At 43.1% G+C, this 21,591-nt stretch overlaps 1 protein-coding gene across 6 annotated transcripts in view; it reads right to left on the reverse strand.

Moving 5' to 3' along the window:
- Positions 1 to 21,591, reverse strand: part of ARHGAP26 (Rho GTPase activating protein 26) — a 488,078-nt gene that overhangs the window by 332,047 nt on the left and 134,440 nt on the right. For all 6 annotated transcript variants that reach the window (XR_004477116.2, XM_033406543.2, XM_033406546.2 and 3 more), the window contains 5 exons: positions 21,364 to 21,474; positions 14,080 to 14,184; positions 12,488 to 12,617; positions 8,855 to 8,955; positions 1,356 to 1,450 (listed from right to left, as the gene is read on the reverse strand). Coding sequence is in view for 5 of the 6 variants with exons in the window: in XM_033406543.2 (XP_033262434.1) it covers positions 1,356 to 1,450; positions 8,855 to 8,955; positions 12,488 to 12,617; positions 14,080 to 14,184; positions 21,364 to 21,474 (542 nt within the window). In the remaining variant the exon portion in view is untranslated. The remainder of the gene's footprint in view (positions 1 to 1,355; positions 1,451 to 8,854; positions 8,956 to 12,487; positions 12,618 to 14,079; positions 14,185 to 21,363; positions 21,475 to 21,591) is intronic.

Here is a 21,591-nt window from a genome sequence, read left to right on the forward strand (position 1 = left end):
TAAGTGATTTGCCCAAAGTCACATGGCTACTAAGCAGCAAAGTCAAAATTTAGATCCGGGTTGCCTGACTTGAGAGCCAAAGCTGTAATAACTAGACTGCTCATGAGACACGGTTAGTTTCCATGAACGTCTGATTTAGGCTAAACAGGCATGCTCTCTCCCCGGGCGCCCTAGCAGCCTCAGGGGCCACAACACAGGGACACACCATGCCTCAAGAAGGCATTTCAAACCTGGCAGCACATGGAGCAGCCCACGCCAGATGGTACTCGCGCTCCAGATCCTCTACAGCTGCCGTAAAGTGGCCACAGGTAAACGTCCCAGACAGGGTAGATACTGGCTTGACAAAGTGGTGTAGCTTTTTTAAAACAAGTAAAATATAAAGGCGATAAATTAACAGCATTATAGGACAATCATGATGAGATTTAAGGATCTTTGTGCTAGCACTGCTGATCTTGAATAGACAGCTCAAATAAGCTTAACTCATGGCTTTCATTCAAAGAATTAACCTGTTGCCAAGTAAAGTGTCTCAAAGAACTGGAATGCTGTCAAACTAGCTTAACACCATGAAATGGTACAACTTAATGAGACTGTAAATCTTGAGGAACACAACACAGAGCTCCCTCTCCTAAGACTGATATCGAAAGCAGTTTGCTTTCTTTCCTGGATGCACACACACAGTGGTAGGCGAAATACTGTAACTAAAAAAAAATTTTTTTTGAACATCTTTATTGGAGTATAATTGCTTTACAATGTTGTGTTAGTTTCTGCTGTATAACAAAGTGAATCAGCTATATGTATACATATATCCCCATATCCCCTCCCTCTTGCGTCACCCTCCCCATCCCACCACTCTAGGTGGTCACAAAGCACCGAGCTGATCTCCCTGTGCTATGCGGCTGCTTCCCACTAGCTATCTATTTTATATTTGGTAGTGTATACATGTCAATGCTACTCTCTCATAAAAGCTTTTTCTTTAATTGATAGAACTTCTTCCACTTTTCCCTTTACCTAACTCCTTTTGAATCATTACATAAAAATTTTTAAGTAAAATATTTTAAAGAGCTGAAACAGTCATGCTAAACAGTTTTCTTTAAACATATATTCATCCTCCTGAGACATAATACACATTCCCAAGAAGGGAATCCCTGACATTAAAATTAAACGAACCAATCAGGGGTTCAGGGCTGAATCTATAGGATGGGGAGGCTATACTGATTCTTGCAAATCAGTAACTGGCCTGAGGTCTATATGGAGAAGGGAAAGAGGGGGAAAAAAACAGAAAATTTTGAATGAATGGAAAAGAAATCCAAATTTGGCAATGTTTGTTCCCGAGAAAAAGTGTGACAACTACTCACCTGTCTACTGCTTCCACGTCAAAGCAAAACCGCTTCTCAATAGAGTCTGTTTTCCGCCGTGTGCAGGATTTGAGGGTGACTGATTCATCTTCTCCCTGTTGGGAACACAGAGACTATCAAGATGAGGCCAGAACTCAGGCCATGCTCCTCTCCAGGACAAACGTGCCACATAAACAGAAGTGGTCATTTCATCTTCTCAAACCTGAGTGTTCAGGACCACAGGAGGTGGAAGGTTGGTCATAAACCTTCTCAGACCACAGCCTCATGCAAATAAAATCTGTGAGCCATGTTTAATACTTAGAGCCCAATGTCTTGAGTACTAATAGATGACGATGGTACAGCATCAACCCATGCTAGGTTAAATTCTTGTTGATATTGGCTTAAATAGGTTTAATTTATAGGTTTGATAAGAGTTGAAACAAGATTACCTTGAGGTCTCCTTCCAACTCTGGATTTCTATGACCTTGGTTCAATGGTCACTTCTCAGGGAAACATTTCTGGACTGGGTCAAACACCCCCAGACATGTTCATATAGCACCATGTACCCCTCCTTCCCTCACAGCACTGATCACAGGTAAGATTTGCTGTTGCTGTAAGTGATGATTCAAATAATGTCTCTTTCCTCATTAGGCTCTAAGCTCCTTGAGGGCATACTGTACTGTGTCTGTTTTTGCTTACCCTTGTGTCACCAGCGGCCAAACAGGCCCAGGAACAGAGTAGGTGTGCAATAAATATGTTTTAACAGCTTTACTGAAGTATAATTTTTAAATTTATAATATATTGCACATGTTCAAGCATACAAATTATGAGTCTTGACATCTGTATACATCTGTGAAATCATCACCACAATCAAGGTAGTGAACACTTCCATCAGCCCCAAAAGTTTCCTGGTAAGTCCCTTTGTAATCCATCATCCCTCCACCCAGCCCATTCCCAGGTAAACACTGAATCTGTTCTCTGTCATCACAGATTAGTTTGCATGTTCTGTAACTTTATACAAATGGAATGCTCTTTTACGTCTGACTTTTTTCACTCAGCATAATTCATTTGCGATTCACTCATGTCGTACAAATCAAGTTTATTTCTTTTTGCAAATGATATGACCAATAAGGGGTTAATATCCAAAATATAAAAACAGCTCATGCAACTCAACAACAAAAAAGCAAACACCTCTTAAAAAATGGGCAGAAGACCTGAATAGACATTTTTCCAAAGAGGAAACGCAGATGGCCAACAGGCGCACGAAAAGACGCTCAACATCACTCAACATCAGAGAAACACAAATCAAAACCACAATGAGGTATCACCCCACTCCTGTCAGAATGGCTATCATCAAAAAGACCACAAATAACAAATGTTAGTGAGGATGTAGAGAAAAGGGAACCCTTGTACACTGTTGGTGGGAATGTAAATTGGTTCAGCCACTACATAAAACTGTGTGGAGGTTCCTCAAAAAACTAAAAATAGAATTATCATATGATCCAGCAATTACACCCCTAAGTATATATCCAAAGAAAACAAAACATTAATTCAAAAAGATACATGAACCCCAATGTTCATAGCATTATTTACAATTGCCAAGATATGAAAGCAAGCTAAGTGTCCATCAACAGATGAATGGATAAAGAAGTAGTGGTGTACAATGTTCACTGCAGCTCTGTTTACAAGAGCCAGGACATGGAAGCAACCTAAGTGTCCATCGACAGATGAATGGATAAAGAAGATGTGGCACATATATACAATGGAATATTACTCAGCCATAAAAAGAAACAAAATTGAGTTATGTGTAGTGAGGTAGATGGACCTAGAGTCTGTCATACAGAGTGAAGTAAGTCAGAAAGAGAAAAACAAATACCGCATGCTAACACATATATATGGAATCTAAAAAAAAAGGTTCTGAAGAACCTAGGGGCAGGATAGGAATAAAGACACATGTAGAGAATGGACTTGAGGACACGGGGAGGGGGAAGGGTAAGCTGGGACAAAGTGAGAGAGGGGCATGGACATATATACACTACCAAATGTAAAATAGATAGTTAGTGGGAAGCAGCCGCATAGCACAGGGAGATCAGCTCGGTGCTTTGTGACCACCTAGAGGGGTGGGATAGGGAGGGTGGGAGGAAGACACAAGAGGGAGGGGATATGGGGATATATGTATATGTATAGCTGATTCACTTTGTTATACAGCAGAAACTAACACACCATTGTAAAGCAATTATACTCCAATAAAGATGTTAAAAAAAAAAGTAGTGGTGTATACACACACACACACACACACACACACACACACACACACACACAGGAATGCTACTCAGCCATTAAAAAAGAAACTTTGCCATTTGCAACAACATGGATGGACTTGGACGGTATTGTGCTTAGTGAAATAAGTCAGACAGAGAAAAACAAATACTGTATAGTAACTGTAGAATCTAAAAAATAAAACAAATGTGAATAGAACAAAAAAGAAATAGGGGCTTCCCTGGTGGCACAGTGGTTGGGAGTCCGCCTGCCGATGCAGGGGACACGGGTTCGTGCCCCGGTCCGGGAGGATTCCACATGCCGTGGAGCGGCTAGGCCCGTGGGTCACGGCCGCTGAGCCTGTGCGTCCAGAGCCTGTGCTCCGCAGCGGGAGAGGCCGCAGCGGTGAGAGGCCCGCGTACCGCAAAGGGGAAAAAAAAAAGAAATAGACTCACAGACACAGAAAACAAACTAGTGGTTATCAGTGGGGATAAGGAAGGAGGGAGGGGCAAGATAGGGATAGGGATTAAGAGGTACAAACTACTATGTATAAAATAAATAAACTACAAGGATATATTGTACAGCACAGGGAACATAGCCAGTATTTTATAATAACTATAAATGGAGTATAACTTTTAAAAATTGTGAATCATTATGTTTTACACCTGAAACTTAGGTAATATTGTAAATCAACTATACGTCAATAAAAAAAATAAAAATTAAACATTAAAACAATAAAGGTAATTTTTAAAATCCATGGTACCAAAAAAAAGGGCCTATTTCTTTTTATTGCTGGGTAGTATTCCATTGTACAAATGGAATGCAACAGTTTTATCGCACAAGACTAATTTATTGTCTAAAAACATAGAGGTTTCTGCCCCTGATTTCTTCTCTTCCTGTCACGTAGGAATTTTTTAGGGTTCCTTTTTCTCCTATATCTGCCAATCTTTTTTCCTAAACTAGGGGGGAAATTAGCAAACTTGCCTAGTTTGTTGAATAATAGGAAATGTGACTGCGTATGGTAAAACTTAACCACCCACTAATATCAGAACAGCACACAAAACACAGAAGACCTAGGAAGAGATAGTTTATATTCACAAGTCTTACATCTATTGTCTTTTACTGAATGGCTAAGATTAATTTCTCAGATTGAGAACTGCTCCTTCTGCAACACGTAAATGTATGACTGGAAATGCCCAAACATATGAACTTCTGACCATGTTAACGTCTAACTCTATTTCTGATTTAATGGCGTTGGACTACCTCTCACTTTGAAAGCTTAGGGGGAGGTGTCCCTGAGAAATAGGAGAAAACAGGGGAACTATAAAAGATTGTCAAATATAAGCAGAAATAAGAAGAAGATAAGACGCTGTTCCCAAGACGACCATTCCATATGAGGCAAAATCTATAAAGATGATCTGTTCAAGTACTCGTGGTTAAAAAAACAGGGGATGGAGATAACAATCACTTAAACAAATAAATGAAGAGTTACAACCGTAACAAACACTACAATAAAAGAGGCATGGGAAGCAGCCGCATAGCACAGGGAGATCAGCTCAGTGCTTTGTGACCACCTAGAGGGGTGGGATAGGGAGGGTGGGAGGGAGGGAGACGCAAGAGGGAAGAGATATGGGAACATATGTATATGTATAACTGATTCACTTTGTTAAAAAGCAGAAACTAACACACCATTGTAAAGCAATTATACTCCAATAAAGATGTAAAAAAAAAAAAAAAGAGGCATGCTGTGCTACAAACACCTACATTAAGGGGATGTGACCTCAGCAGGAAGGTCAGCAAAGGCTTTCTTGGGCTGAGACCCGAAGGATCTACAGGAGATAAAACCAGGAGCACAGATCAGGGGTGGAGAACAGCAGGTGGAAAGGCCCTGTGGTGGGGGTCCATGGAGCCCTGGGGAACTGAAGAGAAGCCAGTGCGTCCGGAATCCTCGTGCAAGAGGGAAACTGGGCTGAGAAAGGGCTTGAGGGAAGCAGGGACCAGATCATGCAGACTGTGGTCTGTATACTGTGAGCAGTGGGAACATATGAAGGGTTTCAAGCCAGGAAAGGGACGGGGTCAGCTCTGGGCTGCTCTAGGGCTCCCAAAGAGAGCACCCTCATCTCACAGGATAGAACGCGGGGAACTGTCTTTCACCACACACAGGCCTTGTCTCCAAGAGGATGCAGAAAATCTGCTCACATCTCCTGGACTGAAGCTAAGAGAAAAGCAGGTACTTTCAAAGGAAAATGATCCAAATGAAAGGGACAGGGAAGGAGAGACAGGGTGGACAAAGAGCGTGTTAGGAAAAGAAAACACCCTATATTCTACGTTAAGTCTGCCGCCAGCTCCTAGGAGAGCTTTGTACAAGCACACATACAATGACGTCACATGATTCTCCTGTATAAACTGAGAAGACATCACCGCTGGACAGCCAGTCTTCACATTTCCTCACCCTGAGGATGAGGAAACAGAGTGGCGTCATGGAAAACTTTTATTTGACACATATACAGTATTATTCTCTTTGATTATGATGATGAACCTCAGAATCAGGAGATGTAGGCTCCAGAATCAGGGTTTGAGCACTGGTTCAAAGTAACTCTTTCCACATACATCCTTAGAAATCATTCTCTCTCTCCAACCCCCAATTTCCTCTTTTGTAAAGTAGGAAAAATGGATAAAACAGGATGATCAAGGACAATGTTTTAGAAAAATATAAAACAAAATCTAAATATAAGTAATTATTACTAGAAAAATTATTTCATATAATATCAAGCTCCTAATATGGCAGCCTCTATTATGTGTCAGGCTCAGTCCCAAGAAGTTTACATACACTAATGTATATAAACCTCTTAACAACTCAGTGAGGTGTTTCCTATTATCCCACTAAAGTCTAAGGAGTCCCAAACACACACCATAATTCGTCTCTGCCCTTCACTTTCAAGCGTGGTAAGAAAGCAGTAGAGAAAATACAAGAGAGTTCTTCACTCCAGCTTTAGGAAAGCACAAGATAAATGGTCCCAAAATAAAGACTGTGTGAGAGAATGACTCAGTGAATCTGATTTCTAGGACTAGGAGTTAGAAAAGGACTATGACTTGACCCAAGAAAGGCAGACCTAACTCTATTTCCATTTCATGAATAGTAAGGAACTCCTATTAACAGAGATTTTTAATACTCCTTCTAACTCTGTAATTTCTCTATGTTTTGATATTTTCACATATCTGCTTTCCTGAGATTATTTATAAGTCAACTCTACCGATAACAAGACACATTAAAAGAGCCTTGGCTAGGGCTTCCCTGGTGGCACAGTGGTTGAGAGTTCGCCTGCCAATGCAGGGGACACGGGTTCGTGCCCCGGTCCGGAAGATCCCACATGCCACGAAGCGGCTGGGCCCGTGAGCCATGGCCGCTGAGCCTGCGCATCCGGAGCCTGTGCTCCGCAACGGGAGAGGCCACAACAGTGAGAGGCCCGCGTACTGCAAAAAAAAAAAAAAAAAAAAAAAAAAAAAGAGCCTTGGCTTTTTTTGCCTTGATACAGGGAAGTACAGAGATGCTGATCAACTCCTGCATTGTGGTCTAAGAGAAAGAAAGCCAGGAAGAAAAACTGGAAATGGCAGAGAGCAAGGGGACAGCACGGGGGAGTAGCTAACAGTAATGACAACAGCGTGACATCACTGACCCGGGCAGTCCAACCTCAGGGCCAGTGCTCTTAGCCTCTACACTGTAATGCCCGCACATATGCAAACCCAACAGGATACACAAAAAGTTGCCACAGAGAAGAGGGCCAGGGTTGGAATACTTACAGAGGACTACTTTATCAACAGATTAGACACAGCCGAAAAATTATTTAAACTAAAGACAGAACAAAAGAAATTATCCAGAGCGGAGTCCAGAGATTCAAAGAAATGAAACATATAAATATTTTTGTTAAAAAATATTTAAATATCTCCAGAAGGAGATACTGAATAAAAGAAAGAATGGGGAGGGGGGCAATATTCAACATGATAGTTGGTGAGAATTTTCCAAAGTTACTGAAAGACACCAATCCTCAAATCCAGAAGGGCCAAAATGCCTAAGCACAACAGATTGGGGAAAAAAAGAAAAAAAATCAGAGAAAGGACTGTCATAATGAAATGTAGAATACCAAAAGAACACAAAAAAGAAGATATTATGAGGAGCCAGAGAGAAAAGACAGATCACCTAAAAAGAAAATGCAGACAGACAGAGTACTCCCAGAGGAAAGGAGAACCACTGGGGCACAGCAAGGAGCTCCCAGCAGTGGGGACCCCGCAGATGCAGCCTGACTATCTCCTCCAAGGACGGCCACAAGAATACCTTCCATCCCACATGCTCTTCAATGCAATGTGACTTTGATACTCCGTTCATCAAGAGGCAGGGCCTATGTCCTCTCACACTGAAATTGGGTGGGCTTTTATGACTGTTTCAACCAACACATGGGGCCAACCTAAGGCAATATGACTTCTAAGCCTCGGTCATTAAAAGGTTTTGCAGGGTCTCCTTTTGTTGCTGGAATATTCACTCTTGAATCCTTTAGCTACCCTGAGGCTGCCATGCTGTGAGGAAACCCAAAATAGCCCACGTAGAGAGGCCAGAGGACAGGCCCTGAGACTATTCAGAGCAAGAGGAAAAGAAGGAAGAGAATGGGAGAGGAGGTCAGGAGAAACGAAGAGAGCTATATCTGACCAGCCCAGAGCTGCTTCAGACCCTTATGATCCAGCTCCAGTCACTATCTGATTGAAACAGCATAAGAAACCCTTAGCTCAAACCATCTATCCAAATGCTCCGCAAAGATCTTACCCACAGAAGGTGTAGGAAATGCTAAAATGACTGGTGTTGTTTTCAAAGTCGCTACATTTTTGGGTGACCTGTTACACAGCAACAGATAATTGGGACATCTAAACTGCCAACTGGCAGCCCTCTGGGTATTGGGTGAGAGTGACAAGAATAAGTTTCACAGGATGAGGTCATCCAAGAATTTCTAGCATCTAAACACATTATACACACTTAACACTGTATATATGTGAAATACAAAAAGCTTTCTTAATTGCAGCTGCCAATGTAACTTAGCGCTCAAAATAATCATCTTGTTTTATTTACTTTTTCAGGTGCCATGCCTCCTGGAACTACTGTATAAAAATTAAGAAAATTACAGTGAAAATTGGAGGTGTTAACTTCAAACATGCATTATACTCATCATATGTTAACCAAGCAAATCAAGCATGAAATTTAAAAATGAACTCACCCCCTTTCCTCCTGACTTTTGGTCAAATGGTACCATGGTGATTTGTTTGGAATCCCGTTGATATGTACAGTAGTGCTTCACCCAGGAAGTTCCAAAATGACCTGCAAGGTAATATTCCCCATAAAACATCTCTACACGTCCACTGCATGCTGGAAAAACACACAACCAGTAACTCACAATGCTCACCTATCCTTAAACTGTTTCTAGGGGCGATATACTCTCCCACACCAGCTAGACGTAAACAGGCAGAAATCTGATTCCACAAGCTGGAAATGGAACCGACCCAGGGCTTTCCCCAAGGACCAAGGAACACTGCTTGCCACTAAATGCTGCATCCGATGGGTCTTAAAATATAAGGGAAGTAGAGGTTCCCTGGGGAAATTAATTCACTTTCCCATATTATCAATCTCCATCTGAAGTTTCCTTTCTCTCCCCTGACAGGAGTAAGGTGACTGAGAAGGAACACAGAAAAGCTCCTCAGAGTGCTTGTCACTGTTCCCATCTGGTGTGATGGCTTCATGCTTCCCACACAGCTGTTCTGCGACCATGTGCACACACGTACAGGGGTTCTGACCTACTTCCAAACCCCTAATTTTTACTTTAGCAGAACTCAAGAAGATCTGAAAAGCAGACAAGGAAAACCCAGAGACACCAGACATGTGGAACAGAAGTAACTGTAAATGCTCAAATGTAATCTAAGGAGTTTGTCCCTCAAAATTATCCCTCAGGAAAGAGGCAGATGCCCTACAGACGAATTCTGACAGTATCTGATTTTATCAGGTGCCTGGCCAATTACCTTATTTCAAACAACAAAGTACTGTTAGAGAAAGAAGGCATGATTGGCATTATTAGCCTGCAAGGACCTCAATCAATACGAGTTCTGGATGCTTATAGACATCACATAGCAGATATGATTAAAAAACAATAGTGACAAAATGAAAACAGATTTAGCAGACACTTAATAATTATTTTTCAGGGTGTGAATGCCCATTGCAAGTGTTGGATGTCACTTAGTATACTTAAAAAGCAACAGAGTGTCTACCCTGGAGCATCAAGGACAAATGAAAACACCAACCATTCAACTGTGTTTCTGTGGCTTAGGGAATAAATTCCAGTGACAGCACAACACAAAGATTTCAAAAGTGCTGTATCTTGGACACTTTGAGCATCATAATAAACAAGGACAGTAATGGATTTAGCCTAATGAACAAAATGGGAACTCAAAAGTCCACACTGACAGTAGAAAGATGGATGGACAGACAGATGAAAGAAAGAAAGAGAGAGAGAGAGAGAAAGAGAGAGAGAAAGAAAGAAAGGAAGGGAGGGAGGGAGGGAGGAAAGAAAGGAGAGAAGGAGGGAGGTAGAAAGCGGGAGGACGCTTCCTTATAGCACACCGAAAGGCAACTAATAAATGTGGGGGGAGTGGCAGAGCTGCAAAATCACCATTTTGCGACCATCACAGTAAAGGTCAGCCCAGGCCAGGATTGTCAATGGATGCTAACTCCATGGAGGCAAAGTCTGATGAGGGAAGGGCACGGTCTTAAGGTGTCCGCCCCACAGACCGCTTATCAGTTACAAGGGAAACATAGTGACAGCACAGTGGGGAAAACAGAAAGTACCTTGACTGGGTGATCAAAATCAACAAGACCACGGAGGGCAGAGGAACATCCTTTGCTCCAGATGTGGCACCCGGGAAAAACACAGCATTACTTATGTAGGATTTGATCAGGGATGCATGACCTGAATCTAATCATGAGGAAACATCAGACACACCCACAATGAACAAATTCTATACAAGAACTGGCCGATATTCTTCAAAAACGTCAATGTCATCAGAGGAACTGTTCTAGGGTAAAGGAGACTAAAGTTGTCATATGACAACTAAATGCTGTATAAGCTCCTGTACTGGAGGAAAACAAAATGCTCTATAAGGGCATCACTGGGACAACTGACAGAATGGGAATATGAAATATTGTTTAGATGAAATATCTTATCAATGTTAAATTTCCTGGATATGTAACTGTGGTTACATAAACGAATGTTTTGAGAAAATACACACTGAAGCCAAGAAGCATGGTATATGCAACCTGTTCTCAAATGGTTCAGAAAAAATTATAATGTGTGTGTGTATGTGTGTGTGTGACTGTGATATGCACACACACCCATACAGAGAGAGAAAGAATGATCTAACTGGAAAAATGGTAAAAATTCGTGAATCTGGGTAAAGGTCATATGGTCGTTCTTTATACTATTCTTGCAACTTTCTGTAAGTTTGAAACTACTTCAAAATAATGCTACAAAAACTTCCAAATTAAAAAAAAAAAAGCTGTATTCTAATGATATGCTCTGGACCACTGTGTTGGAGAATCAAAATATGGTTCTAATGATAATCAAGACATTAATATTGAAAAAACACATGAAGTGTTTGAATAAAATTGTACAATGTCATGTGAGTGCTTATACTGACTTTACACGTAAGTGACCAATATTAATAAATTAAGTATTATAAGTGGACACTGAACTGTATTTTTATAGTCCTAAAAATTTTTATTTTCAAGTTGACTTAAAACTTTTGGGGGATGGTCTTCTCATTGGGCAAAGAAGATATGACCATATATTCAGGTATAGCACACAACTAAAGTAGCTTCTGTTTTTTACAAGCCTTAACAGGCTCATACCTGCAAGAATAAGGGGCATAAAACTCTCATCACAACTGATGATCCAACCTCCAACCCCATTACTACACCTCTGTCACCAGGGAACAATTTTAAGTCCAAGGAAATTTTTGAGTAATCACTAAATAGAATAATCACTGAAACTGAGTGTTCTGTTCCATTAGGAAGCAGATAGGAGTGAAGATATTTAACTAATCCTAAATCAACAGTGCCCGGCCAGAAAGCACAGGTGCGAGACTATAAGAAGAGCTACCCATTAAAGAAGAACCATGCACTTTCTTTAATCTCTAGCACCGCACGCATGAATTAAGTCTGCGAGTGCAACAGCCCAGTGCACGAATCTGAGTCATCGTTGTAAACTCTGGGTTAGCAGCACCTGGCACTTCTTTCCTTGATGTCATATGGGCAAGTCAATGGCTCTTCTTCCTGGCTCTTGAAGTGAGCTTTTGTTTCTACTTTTCGTAAAATTTAAGTGTGTTAGAATGACAGGGGTTGAGGAGAAGAGAGAAAGGGCCTAAGTCATGATTGTTTGGGCCTTGCTGAAACAAGTCTCAAATGAAAACAAAATCACCAACTATTAAGTCCACCGAAGGATATGACAATAAGGTCCAGCCAGCCAGACCTTTCCAAAGCCTCTACCCCAAGGGTATGGTATATAAAGCTACATTGAAGGTACAGGAACCTCAAGAGTAGAGTGACACCAGGGAGAGAAGGGGCACCGCAGAGCCTCAATGAATTCCAGGTTGCAAGGAAATTCCCAGTTACAAAGGAAACATAACACATCACTGGGACGTAGACAAGACCCGGTGGACAGCATCTCTGCCCTAGGAAACCTAACTATAAAATCACTCTCCTTCATCGAAATACGTACTCCAGGCCAGGCACTACTGGATACGCCCCCCAGCTCCTGGGAAAAAGGCAAGAGTACACCCACACCGCTGGCCGACCCAGCACTCACGTTTCTCCTGGACGTAGAGGTACCCTTCCATGGTGTAGGGACTGATGGTCTTGTGCTCGAGGGGATTCTCTTTCATCTTCTTCATCAGGGATTCCACTTCTGACCTGGTGCCTTCAAAGCGATTTCTTGTCTAGGATGAAAGGAATTTTATTCAAATCAAAGAAATGAAACCCTGTTCCCACCTCTAGCACTTCAGAACATCAACCTACAGAATTCTTAGATCTAAAACCAGGTAAGGAACATTCAGCCATCTAGGAATCAGGCAAAAATGTTCCCTTTTAAGAAATATACTTTGGCCTTAAAGCCCTATGTCAGAATGACTCTCAAACTCTAGGGACCATCAAAATCACCTGGGGAACCGGCAGGAAATGCAAATGACCAGTTCTCACCCTGAAAAATAAGTTTAGCGCCTCTCAACCCAGACATGCGCATCCCAGGCCACTCTGACTCGGATGGTCCACAGCAGGGTACGCCCTCCACCTCCCTCCAGGACAGAGATGCTCTTTCTCCAGCTGTTTGCTGATGGCTCCCTCCTCAAATGGAGCTGCTTCACTTAAGGTTACCCCTCCCCCAGGGCACCCTGCACCCAGCAACTAGGCGAAGCCAGGGGCCAAAGGGAGAGGGTCAAGGGACCATCCCAGCTCCAGGGGGCCCAGGGCATCGGCTGAGTCCTCACCACTCAGCTTCTCCTCCAGCAGGGCCTGCTGCCCTCACTCTGTCACAGGTGCTTCTGCCAACACTGCCTCCGGGGGACCTGCTCTGTATAAATCTCCACTTCAGAGTCTGCCTTCTGAGGGACCCGGCCCAAGGGAAGCCATGCTTTGTGACAGCTCACCCAAGACCCTGCAAACTCCTGTTCTCTGAGGCACTGCAGAGAACCATGAGGGGGCAAGCTCAGGCTTCTTAAAGCATGCAGTCCAACCCGCACAGACACACTTGGGTTTATTTGGGCCCAGGATCATCCAGAGACAAAGACAACATGCAGATTAAAGTGGCCCCATCACACAGGGAAGAAGGGGGTTTGAGCCCCAGTGACCGCTAACCAGAGTCCTCAGCAGGATTCCGCGCACGCAAAGGTCCTGCTGCTTACAATCTGGGAAAGGAGACTGGGAGTAAGGCGCACCTACTTGGATCTCCTGGCAGCCTCACTGAGAGCTGAACAACAGCACATCCTTTGAGCCCAAGGCCAGCACGTGTACCCCGTCCCCATCCCCTGAACACACACACTCTATGGTTTTATGGGGCCAGGCGGCTAGATGCACAGAGGGAGGCTAGGCTGGGTGGGGCTGGGACTTCCACTGCCAAAGGAAATCCTGATTCTGGCGCTACAGATTTAAAACATAAGCAGCAGCAGCATTTCCGAGAACATAAAAATAGTGCTTTGAAATAATGGAGGAGAGGATGATGCTCTAACCTGGGACCATCCAGCACCCTAGAAATGCCTGACCCCCACTGCCCTTTGAACCCAAGCAAGACCCACCCTCCCCCACCTGCATCTCAGTCCATGTAAGTGATCTGTATGCAACCAGACCCATATTTTGTTTTTCCTTCCCTTAGCGAGGGAACGGAAGCCTGTCCCCTCGCCTACTCACGTTCTGTATGCTGATAGTCAACTGCGTCTTGAAGTCGTTGAAGTCCTTGGCCAGTTCATAACCATGGTGATAGAAAGTGAAGAGTCCTTGTAGGAATGCCAGTAGCTGTAATGAAGGCAGAAGGGCAAACTTAACATAGGCAGGTTCAAAAGGTACCATGGAGCTGTATCTGAGTTCCCAGCCCCGGTTTGAAAGTCTAGAATAAGGTAATAATAATGGCTATCGTTTACTGAGCACTTCTTACATGCCAGGCACTGTAACTTCATATGCCCTGTGTCTCACTGAATGTTCATAACAACCTATGAAATGAATACTGCTATCATCTCCAACTTATCAGTAAGGAAGCAGATTCAAAGAGGTTAACTAACTTGCCCCAAAAACACACAGTAAGTGGCAGCCAGGATTTGAAACCAGGCCTCCTGGCACCAACATCCAAGCTCTTCCCCTGTGAAGCCTCATCACCTCCTAAGAAAATCACTTCTTCAGAAGCTGAAGACCAGGGCTCCCACTCAGTCTCCTTCTAGTATATTCATAATATCAGGTTATCACGCAGAAGGGTGTGGTTATGTTGATAACCAACAAGGAAGGGAGAAAAGGAAGCTGGTGTGTCCTGAGTCTGCAGTCTAACAGGCAAAGTCAAATCAAAGAAAATCACCCAGATCAGATTTCAGCTCAAGCATGTTTCTGTACTTTCCAGAAGCTCTCCAGAAGTAAACACTCTGGACTCCTTTATTAAAATAATCTCATGTTCCCACATTTTCATTTAGGTGGTTTCCCTAAGTTCTCACTTAAAGTGTCACAGCCTAAAAGGTAAGCCCATTCCTTGTTTAGTCTTGTCTTTAGTGAAGAGTGAAAACATCTGTTCACTACAATTCTCACAACATGCCTTCATATACTTAAAAACCATTAATGTCCCCACCCTGAGCCCCTGTCAGCCTTCACTTCTCCAAGCTAAATAAACGTTCCTGCCGTCTCTCCTCCCAGTGCCCATATGTAAACCTCACTGTTGTTATGCTTCCCTGGCCCCTTCCCAAGCTCTACATATCCTGTCTCAGTCCCAAATCTCAACCTGAAGACAGGATTATAGTTAAAGCCTGAACAAGGTTCAGAAGAACCAGAACCTCACCTCCATCACAAGCCCAGTTCTACTACATTTGGAGACCAGCCCCATTCTAACTTGAACTTCTCAATGCCAACTCACACCATCTGAGTTGTCCCCTCTGACCTGCCTCAAATACGTGTTACACCAAGACACAGCTGCACCACTTTATATTGTTGTGTTTAATCTTCTAGTCCTTAAGTGAACATACCTTTACTTATTAAACACAATCTCACTTTGTTTCACCTACTCTCCTTTCTTGAGCAGCAGCCCTAATAATGAGAGTAAAGGAAACTCTCACACTTTGCTTGTGGCAGGAACGGTAAGCACCAAGGTATATACTGACCTGTCTTCAGACAAAGCCACATGCCCAGCCCACTTTATCAAAGAGCTCTGCACTGGAAAGTCAGGCAAAACCCCAGCTTATAACAATGTGATCCCTTGACTTCCTGCTGCCATTGTCCCTGGAGCATCTGTTCCCTTAGATCCTTACAGGAGGAGAGGGAACAGGCACTGCTGGGTCCTCTGGCTATAAAAACATCTAGAGGCACCATATATACACACTTCACCTAAATTAAGGAATGGGTGGTAAGCCACAGAGAGTCACCAAAGACTAATAATGAACTCTTTTCTTCAAAGATGACCAAAGTCTTTGCAAAGTCCTCTATGTAAAATACATTTTTGAGAACGGGGCCCACACTTTTCCTTCTAAATGGAGAAGAAGGAGCTCTTATGCCAAACCTAGTGCCAGTATTCACAAGGACAACAGTCCTTTCTTATCTCTTCCCTCCCTGTTGTCCTTGAAGGCTGTGCCCCATCGCTTTTCCAGGGCACTGAGTCACCCTCTAGTGGAGAATAATGCAGAAGATAAGCAGCTGATTCTCGAGTCATCCCTTCTATTAACGCTGATTTATGCTGCACTTACAGTCAACAGGGCCTCTCTTACTCAGGGTAATTAACTATCTCAAACAGCTTGCTAAGATGCCACCTGGGTATACACACAAGCACTCCAAAGGCAGAGAGCTGCCAATGTTTATTTTGGTTTTCACTTCCTCTGGTATCATGGCTGATTGTCCATTTTTTCTACAGGAAATGATGCCTTAGGTATTGTTATCTTTGGGCCACTTCCTTCCTTCTCCCCTCACAGCATCTTTCGTCCCCTCCCCTACCTCCCACACACTGTATGAATCTTTGAACCTATGACCCCAAGGGAAATGAAAGTCCACTGCTCAGGGAGCTGGGCACGGCCCACAGAAGGACCCCCGAGATGCAAGGATTTGTCTGCCTCAAAGAAATGGTTCTACTCACACACACAGAGGAAGCGCCTGCTGTAGCCTCACCTGGTTATCAGGTAAGAGAAGCCAGCACGTCCACCCAGGCTCCTCCCTGGACAGCCAGGCACGCAATCACAGCATGACAAAGCAAATGCCAGAGGAAGACCCTCCCAACCCTCCTCTGCCTTCTGCCCCTTCCTTGTTTTCCTCTGAGAATAACTGTAAGAAAATTTATTCCTATTTCCTAGCTGATAACACAGATTTTTTAAAAAATAATAAACAAAAATGTAACTGCGTTATTAGTGATGGTTACAACCTTCTGGACTACGTGATAAATTTAAGTTTTTTTCCATTTATAGAATAGAGCTACTGTTTGGGGTTGAATTTTTTCCCCCAAACCCAAAAGATACAAAGTCCTAAACCCTGGTATTTCAGAATGTGATTTTATGTGGAAATAGGGTCTGTACAGAGATAATCAAGTTAAAATGAATCCATTCGGCCCTAATCAAAAATGACTGGTGTCCTTAGAAAGGGGGGAAATTTGGACACAGTAACAAACACAGAGAGAAGATAGTCCTGTGAAAATGAGGAACTGAAGTGAGGCATCTATAAAACAAGGAATGACAGGTACTGCCGGGAAACCACCAGAAGCTAGGAAGAGGAAAGGAAGGATTTTTCCTTACAGGTTTCAGGGGCAGCAGGGCCATGCTGACCTTGATCTCAGACCTTTAGCCTCTAGAACTATGAGACAATACATTTCTGTTGTTCTGAGGCACCCAGTTTGTGGTACTTTGTGACAGCATCCTTAGCAGAAGAATACAGCTACCAAGAACCATTCATTCACACTGACGAAGAGAAGGGCAGCCAGTAAAGGGATGAAAAGCTGGGCTGGGTAAGCCAGGTAACTCCCTTCAACTTGTCTTTAACCTGTTACTGCAGTGGATTACGGTAGAGATTGAGATCATCTATGTAATGGGCTTAATTAGCACAGGCGTGCTGGCAGGGGCTGCTCAGCAAGGACAGAATCAGACCGATGTGTCAGAAAAGGCACTGTGCTGACAGGGTCAGGACAGGATGCCACTGACCAAAGCGAAAGAATGACAAGCGGCAATGGGGCGGAAGCCGTGAGAAAGGACAGGAAGGCACAGCACCAAGAAATACTCTGGAGGCGAAATTCAGAGGCTGTGGAGCGTGACGAACGTAGAGAGTGAGCTCTCTGCCGCAGTAGGTAACCTTCAATTAGGAAAACTCAGGCAACAGACGGAATATGGCTTCACCTTCATGAAGCCAGTCGTGTCATTATCTACGATCCCAATCTCCAGAACATTTAGTACCTCAACAAGAAAATTAAGGTTTCCAGGGCACACAAAAATATACGGTTTAGATCCCAGAGTCTGATTTTTCTTCCTTAGCATACTAAAATTTTGTTTCTTTTTCTGAAGGTCAATAACTTCCGGCACTTGAAGTTACTTTCTAAGAAACAAATGAACATAGTCGATGTACATGGAGGTTCCTTGAATGGCTGGAAGATTCCCTTGACTGCAACCAACTCAACGCATGAATATGCACACCAGGCACCCCAACAATTTAGTTCAATCGATCTTTTTGCTTGTTTCCTTTCCGCCCTTAAGTAGTCAAATGCTGTTTCATAGAGATTAAGAGTCAGACCACTACAGCTCTGCTATTTACTAGGTGTGACCTTGCAGAAGTAAATAAATGTGCTTCCATTTCTTTATCTGAAAACAAAAACAGTACCTACCCTCAGAGATGATATAAGGATTGAATGACATAATGTGGTAAAGCACTTATTACTCACACAGAACATGACAGAGTTTCAGCTGTTATCATCGACCGTTATTTCACGTTCTTCTTTTGTACAATCTAGGCCAGCGGCTTAAACTTTAATGTGCAGCAGAATCGCCTGGAAGGCTTACAAAAAAATAGATGACTGGGCCCTACCCACAAATTTCAGGTGTGGGGTAGAGCCTGAGAATTTGTATCTCTATGACTTTGAGAACCAGTGATCTGGTCAGTAGCTTTTTCATTGTGTGACTCTCTTCTCCCTACCCACAGCTCCAGCCACTCACCTGCCTATCAACTGGTGTGCTCAGAAACAAGAACTTCTATAGAAAAGTGAAGGTCACACATCTACATCCAACCTCTCTGCCAACTCATTTAACTTAACTCAGGACAAGCTCCTACCACTTTCTCTTCACTCTAACATGAGACCAGACCTTTTTTTCATTAGCTCTCCAGGTGCCTCACTTTATGACTTCAAAAACATCTGCAAACCACAATGGTTCTCTACTTTTTAAATCCCTCTGGTACATCCATCCTGTGCATGCTGGCACTGAACTGCTTGCTACCTTGGCTAGCTCTTTACCATAGACACTGATTCCCCAAGGAGACTGTGAGCTCCTCAGACAGAGCAGCTGGGTCATCAGCATTTTCTATGCTATTCAGAAAATAAATGCTTTTACATTTACCAAGACTATATTAAACCAAGTAGGCCCTGTTAATACTGGCACTTGACTCATTTGCTCACTTGAGGAGACCCTGGGGGGCCAAAATTGATATATTCCTCTACTTCAGAATAAAAAATAATCGCTAACTGGGTCCTAATAAGCAATTATATAATAACTGGGTGTTACTTAGGTTAGCTCTATTCTAAGCACCTTACCTGGATAAACTCAGGTAATCCTCCTAACATCTTTATAAAAGTGGTATTATTATACCTATTTCACAGAGGGGAAAACTAAGGCTCAAAAAATAACTTCCCCCAGAATGCGTAGCTGGAAAATGGCTGAGCTGGGATTTAAATGCAGGCAGTCTGGTTCTAGAGCCCTTGACGATGATGCTACACTGCCTCTCAAAAAACCTAAGACACTGATATACTACAGTAGCATGCCAGGAAGCAGAAGGATAAATCTTTATAGATTTCTTTAAAAAAAAAAAAAAAAGAGGAGGAAGAAAGGTAGGAGGAGGATACGGTGGGGGAGGAGGAGAGGAAAGCCCACCTAGATGAGCAGAGTCAACCAGCTGAGCCCAGCCTAGACTAGATGAACCCCACATATGCGTAAGAAATAAACGTCTATTGTTGTATAAGGTTTTATGGTTATCTGTTAGCCAGCAAAAGCTAACAGATATGATATCTGATTCACTCTATGGAGACATCAAAATGGACACACAAAAAAATAACTCAAAAATAGGATGGGTCAATTAAAATGCAACTCATCAAAATCAGGTATTTATAGAATAATATCGAACAAAGTATACATAAAGATTATGAGAATCACACTGGTTTTTTTTCCTCTAGAAGTTCTAGTAAAAGCAAGTGAAAAGGCCAAAGGCTAATTCTTCATGACAGCATTTGAATTCCTGCTCCAGCCACGAGAGAGATGAGACTTTCTTTTAGTCAACCTGTGATTGAATGGTTAGTTTTAACACCTCTGGGCCCCAAGCAGGGAAACCAACAAGCTTGCTTTCTCTGACAGATGGCTTTCCCCATCTCACAGACCCTGCAGAAAGATGTGGATTTTGACCTGAGATCTTGGCAGAGATCATTGCTGGAAAGGAAGCTGGCTCTAAAGTTTCCCTTATTCAGATAAGACTGAGGTAATTAATAGCTTTGAAGAATCTGCCAGATGACATGGCTGGGAGTAGACTCCCAAGATCAAAATAGCTCCAGCAAAGTAAAAGCTGGACGCAACAAATTCCAAGGCCAAATGGAGTCTTGAAACTACCAGTAAGTCTACGTGCCTAAAAAGCATCCCCAAAGTTTATAAATTAGAAACAGGGCACAGAACATTCTTGACCAAAAAGAGCAGTCACTTTCTTTCAATTTCTTATAGTTTTGTTATTTGCTTAAGAAAATCACTTTTTTTTTTTTTTTTTTTGCGGTATGCGGGACTCTCACTGTTGTGGCCTCTCCCGTTGCGGAGCACAGGCTCCGGACGCGCAGGTTCAGCGGCCATGGCTCACGGGACCAACCGCTCCGCGGCATGTGGGATCCTCCCGGACCGGGGCACGAACCCGTGTCCCCTGCATCGGCAGGCGGACTCTCAACCACTGCGCCACCAGGGAAGCCCCGAAAATCACTTTCTTAAATCTAGGTAGGTAATCTCATTTGTATAGAGACCCCAGGCTTGGGTCTAGATCAGAGGTTGCATTCAGCTGAAAAATTCAAGATCTGCAAGAGTTTTAAATTGAGGCCCACATGCTTATTTGGTGTTTCCATGGATTCTGAACACTAGTGCCACAGAGGGGTAGAGCAATACCACATCTGCACAAAACCACAACCACACTGGGGTGGCCTAAGCTACAGCCAGACGTGTCCCCACATTGCAACCCTTCATGCCCAATGGAACATTCTGTCCAAGTCCAAATCCCATCACGATTCACTCAGAACGATCTCCATGCTGCTTGGTTATAACAAACTTAGAGTGAGAAACTGCTTTATATCGCATCTTTTAATACATGCCTGGGATAAGGAGGGGCTTTGAACTTAGGAGGCAAAAAGAGAATGGTTTCCTTGGGTTACGGCTACACTTGCGTTACTTGAAGGAGAGAAGAAGCAGGGAAGGAAGGAGGAAAGTTAAGGTGTCATCACTATTGTTTGGCAAGATGAAAACTCCTCCCCTCCCCTACTTTGACTTGGAAACCAACCAGCACAACGCAAGGTAGCTAGAGGATGGAACCATTGCTGAATGCTCTACACCCATGTCTGTGGTTGTACTGGGAAGAACCCAGGGTAGCCAGTTGACCAAGCACTGTTACTAGCAGAAGGCACAGCATCAGGGCTGGTCAATCTCTTCATTAACAACTTAAGAGCATTTCGTCATCTAGGTAGTTGGAATGAGGGGTGGGGGATGAAAGTCTGGGTACACAGTGAAACCTTGAGCATCTACTTACAGGCTCCACGAACTCAAACATCTTTCTCTCTTGGACTTCTTGCACCTTGAAGACATACTCCAGGGATACTTCATAGAAATGCTGCCGGACCAGGTCCACTTGGCTGTCTGCCTACAAACAAGATGGAATTTCAGAGAAAAATCAGGTCACTATCTGAGGAGAGGATTCAGCAAGCAGGCAAAAAAAATCTCTGGAGATGGTTTTTAAAAACAAATCCAGTAGCATGAA

Source organism: Orcinus orca, chromosome 3 (genome assembly GCF_937001465.1).
Source record: "Orcinus orca chromosome 3, mOrcOrc1.1, whole genome shotgun sequence".
Taxonomy (NCBI): Eukaryota; Metazoa; Chordata; class Mammalia; order Artiodactyla; family Delphinidae; genus Orcinus; species Orcinus orca.